We start from the raw sequence: 5415 nt of genomic DNA on the forward strand, positions 1-5415 counted from the left end.
ATGACGACATAAATGTTCATTACGAGTGAACTGTACCTTTTGGCTGACACATTTTACCTGTCAAGCACTTCGATTCGGATGTCTTTTGTAAGAACTGGTTTCACAGTACTGGTCTTAAATGATACTGTTCCCTCCAAATTTAGAAGCCAATTCCATTGTTCGAATCAGTGGAATCTAAATTGTCGATCAGCATTAATGGCGATAAGGAAAGATAGTGCTATTAGGAGAACATCTGTTGAATTTCTATCAGTAAAAAACAAGCTGCAGGATTGATTTAGCTTGTGGTTCACAGTGTTTTAGAATTGGCATGTAGTAGCAAAACCTTTGAAAGACTGACACACAAATTAAGTCGAGCAAACAAGAATAGAACTGGTATTAAACTGAGCTAAACTGATGTCAGAGAAGAATCAATTGAACACAGATTACATTCTCTAGTATGCATGACGTGTGTACAACATGTGACAGAGTTTGTTGGGGCTACAATACCACAACTTAAGATTGTTGATGAAATAAAAAAATAGCCAGTTCTACAAAACCTGCGCAAAAAATGTGTCGGTTTCAACCGCACGATGCAGGTTTGAGTTTTAAGGACTTCAAACATTCGTTGCATCTTTGAAAATGTAAACTTTACAAAAAAGAGTGAAGAAAGCATTAACAGAAGCTTTTCCCCCTCCCCAAAAAAGTCATTGTTTTAAAATCCAGTAGACTGTGCTTCAACGGTTGTTCTTTGAACAGTCACTAAAGAAAAATCTTTTCAAAGTCTTTATAAAATCTAAGGTTGTGGAGAACAGTGTTCGGCAGACATTTTGAATTGTATGTTCTTTTCTCCAAGTACACAACAGTCAATATACTGTCACAGGACACGGCCATGCGATAACCAAAGATTAAGTGTAATAATAAGAAGAATCAATCAATCTTAACAATAATACTACTGATCAGTGATGATGATGAGAATGATTACATAATAGTAGTTTATTGTTATTTCCAGTATATAAAAATCAAATGTCGAGTTGAGGTTAATACTGTTAAACGTTTTCTATTCTTACCACTTGGCACGTACACTCACTGCGAGATCTACTGTATCTTGTATTTTGTTTTCATTCCCAAACAGAATGATTGAAAAAAGCTATTCACCAATACTTTTAAGCTATTCCTCTAAAAGTGAGTGCTGACTTCTCGTTAATACTGTCTGGTTTGGTCCAGAGATACTTCAATTTGATGAGCTATAAAAACAGCAATCATGATTTCTGTTGAGCGGACACTCCCTTCCAGTAGTCCAGAATGTCATGTAGGTCCTCATCTTTGGCAAACTGTACTTTTCTCCTTAACGCGTGACCTGCTGCTATATACTCTTCCTCATCCCTATGGCGCTTGCGGTGGAGTTTAAAACGTTCCCATAGGCCAAACGATGGCCTGCAGCTGTACTCTGGGCTAGAATAGCCGCTCAGGTTATGATACTGCGGTGAGAGCTGAGAATAAGACAACTCACGAGGCCTTGACCGCGTTAGGGGCTCCAAAATAGAAGAATTCCTGCTCCCTGACTCCTCTATTGACTCCTCCATGTGGTGGGGTCCCGGGTAAGAGTGCCTGTGCTCGCTGTACTGCCGAATTCGCTCCGCTTCTGCTCTAAGGATTGCGGCGGCTGGAGTGACCGTTATGATTCCTGACTCGTCCAGTGGGGAGGACTTCTCAATATACTTGGACTCAGACCTGTAGGCCCCTTCGGAACGGAAAGAACGGGGGCTGCGCAGCGAACCACTTGACGATGTGCTTGGACGCTTTGGTGGAGCTTCCATACTATGATGTCGCTGTATGGGATGATGGTACCCACCTTTGTACACTGGAGAAAGAAAACCACTCTTGCCAGGTGGGTGATCTGATATGAGGACTAACTGTGGCTCTGCTGTTGACACGGCACCAGATTTTGCAGCCTGGAATGATGTTGAATCTGATTTAAGTGCGTCAATGCAGTTGTTGATGATTTGGTTTACTTTGTCTACTTCTTTTGCTATGGTGGATATCTCTGCGACAGATCCCTGGCTGGTTTCCGAAGGAGCAACGCTGCATTCCCTTACGTTGCGGTCTGGTTGCTCTGATCTTACTTCCATATAATTCCCTTTTGCTGTCTTGGGCGTGCCAGAGATCTCTTGCATCTTGTATTGATCGGTGTCACTAGCTGTTGGCAAGTATGGTATCCTTTGTACTGTTTCACCAGTGGACAGAATTTGCTTTTGTGACAGCTGTGATATGGTGCCTTGTTCCAGCTCAGTCCCATATTTCATCTCAATCAAATTTCTTTTCATCTTTTCAAGCTTTTTGCTTTTAGGTTCATCTTGCTGCTTGCGCTTTCTCACACAGTGAAAGGCCAAGCCCAAGACTATGAGCATTCCAAAGAGGCAACCAAGTATGGTCATAATGTAGTGAGTAGCAGTCGAGTGACTTGCCACACGTTCTTGCAAAGTTCTTGGACCAGTGGAGATGGTCAGACAGGTGTGATTGAATCTCAGTGAGTTACGTATGGATGCCACACAGTATGTGTAGTTAGTGTGAGATTTTAGGTTTTGCAACTCAATCTCTTCTCTCTGACTCTTTAGGTTTTGGATATCTGTGAAGAAGCTGTTATTGTACAGGACGAGTATGTACATTTTGCGAAAGGGGTTGGGAATCTGCACTGTAAGGATTGCACTTGTATGAGTCACTTCTTTTAGTTTCATTATAGGACGGGCATCTGGATCGAAAAATGTGGGGCTGATGCTTATAGTTTCCTCTGGAAAGGTCCCTGAAGAGCAGTCGTCCGATCCACAAGGGCTCAATTTAGGGTACATCGTGGGGAGGCTCCCATCTGAAGAGTCTTGAAGATCAGGCGTCACATTGATATCGTTGCAATCGGATGAAAGTGTATGGAAAGCATTCCGAAATCTGGGCATCCTGGGGTTTTGGCTCAAAAGATTGTAGCCTAAAAATCCAGCTGGTGTGTCACATACCATCCTCTCGCTCGTCCGGTTTGGAAACGCTGCAAGCCAGCGCAGAAATCCCAGAAGTTCACATGAGCAGCTAAATGGGTTTGCATAGAGCTCACATGTTGTCAACTTTGACAGGCCACGAAATGTAGCACCATCAAGTTGCTGAATCCTGTTCATAGAGAGGTCGATGTTTTCAATAGTAGGACACTCCCAAAATGCATTGGCAGTTACAGTCTCTATCAGGTTAGCTTGTAGATAGAGGTACTGTAAGCGTCCCAGGCCTCTCAGCATTCCCTCGGTTAAATTCCTCAACTTGTTAAAACCAATCTGTAACACTTGCAGATTAAATTGAGCTGAGAATGCCCCGTCTTCTATGTAAGATATGTCGTTTTTGGTCAGATTTAGGTAGGTGAGATTGCCAAAGCGACTCAGGGAAGAAAAGTGGATGCTTCGAATCTTGTTCTCATTGAGTCGTAAGTCAACGATTGTGCTGTTAATGTGCAATGGAATATTTTCGAACGGTGGCTGGTTTTGGCTGCAGATCGCTAACCACACAAAACCCTTTTCGCCTTCGATCAGCCAGCAATCACCCTGAACAACTGGCATGCTTGTCAGTGAGAGAAACACAAGGGCCATAGCCCAGCAAAATAAGGCACTGGTCACCATACCACCCCCATGTCCACTGGATCCAGACATAATCTGTGCCTGAGTCATGGTTCCACGAGGTGCTTATCTGTATCTGATCTATACTCTATTCCACAGGAAATGGGACAAAGCTAGAATTATAATTGGATGTTATGTGGAACTGACATTGAACGTTGATTGGGTTCAGTAAACTTGGGAGAACTTCTTATTCTTCTCGCGTGGTGTCTTATCACACTGGAAAGTGAGCTTCAGTTATGACCAGAGTCTTGCTTGTGTGCAATAGCTTTTCAGATTGCGTATCCGAGTAATCCCACACATAGTCTCCCACAGGGCAGGAAGTGCTTGTGTCTTCCGAATACTGCATTTCTCATTAGACAAAGGCTCATGGCCAGATTTTCATATTACGTCCTGCAAAAATAAGAAGAGAGAACATGTTATTGATATTTGCAAGAACTGGATCAGGGGGATGAAGTACAAGGGCCCAGATATTCCCCTATTGAAAATGACATAGATGTGAATATTTGGCAGGGCTTATTATTAAATAAACAAGTGACCCAAAGTTAATGTCAAGGTGCTTTACAAATAAGATACAATTAACACCCAGCACTTCTGCCGTACCTTGTTTTCAGCTATAAAGAGTGATACCCAGAGCACAATACTGGCAATTTAAAAGCTTTAACCATAAGTTTTGTTTAGCTGACACCGGTTTTAAAATATATAATCATTATGGTTTCTCACCAGGTGAGAGTGAAAGTTAGCATGGATCAATCACACAGACACGCTCACACTCTCTCAAAGGCCAATTACAGTCTAACAGCTTCGCTCATCCTGATAACACACGCATCTATTTGACCTTATTAGCTCATAGAAACTCACCACTCAAGTAATGAAGGGAAACCCTTTAATGGGCTACTTTCTAATCTTTTCAATTACAGTGGAACATACCATCGAGTAAACATTGCCTTTGATTTCATGGCGACAGAGACTGGAAGTAGGGAAAACCTTTTTCCTGTCGCACTGCTGCCATAGCCGTTCGTTCATTCATTCTGCTTGTTTTCACACAAGCATTCGTTCAATTAACCAAAAGCAACATTAGCATATGTTGTCCGATTTGTTCATGGTTTACTGGGAGATAGGAAAACGGTACAAATACATTGTTTTTCGAGCGATTTATCAAGTTCTGATATATGTTAGTCAAATCAGCATAAGAGGGAGCGCTACATGCCTATTTGCCTCTAGTCTCCGTAACTGTTCTGGGCAGTAAACGGAACTAGAGCATCGAATGGACAAGCGTTAGCCTACTTCCGGTTTGTACACGTTACGCTGTGAAATAGGTCTATTCACGTAAGAGGAAGTGATTTTAAAATGTTGTACACATGAATTTTCCTAGAGCAGGGGTATCTAGTAAATACATGTTGAAGGTTAAATAAAGTCTGTATCTGTAGATATCGCTTTACATGTTGCCAGACATTCCAGCCAATGCGACTTTGAGACTCTTAAAGGGATAGTTCAACAATAATGTGTAATTCTGTCATCAATTACTCGCCGCCTTGTCATTTCAAACCTGTATGACTTTCTTTATTCTGTAGGACATGAAATAAATATTTTTCAAGAATGTTGGGAACTGAACAACAGGGGGGACCCACTTCTATACTATGGACACAAAAGTCATAAGTTACCAACATTCTTACATTTTTGGGTGAACTATCCTGTCGAGTCTCTTCCAGAAGAGAATAATGTTACCTTTTGTCAATCAAGTCAGTTTTCTGAAACTGTGTATTTGTCTGCAGGGCTGTTGCTTTCCAGT

General features: G+C 41.8%; 1 protein-coding gene across 1 annotated transcript; it reads right to left on the bottom strand.

Annotated features, from left to right (window-relative positions):
• Nucleotides 1-1238: 1238 nt before the first annotated feature.
• Nucleotides 1239-3677, bottom strand: elfn1b (extracellular leucine-rich repeat and fibronectin type III domain containing 1b; the record flags this gene model as incomplete). Its single annotated transcript, XM_079461420.1, has 1 exon — nucleotides 1239-3677. The coding sequence occupies one exon, from the start codon at nucleotides 3675-3677 to the stop codon at nucleotides 1239-1241; it is 2439 nt and encodes an 812-aa protein (XP_079317546.1).
• Between the last annotated feature and the right edge of the window lie 1738 nt (nucleotides 3678-5415).

Source organism: Barbatula barbatula, assembly GCF_947034865.1.
Source record: "Barbatula barbatula genome assembly, chromosome: 8".
Taxonomy (NCBI): domain Eukaryota; kingdom Metazoa; phylum Chordata; class Actinopteri; order Cypriniformes; family Nemacheilidae; genus Barbatula; species Barbatula barbatula.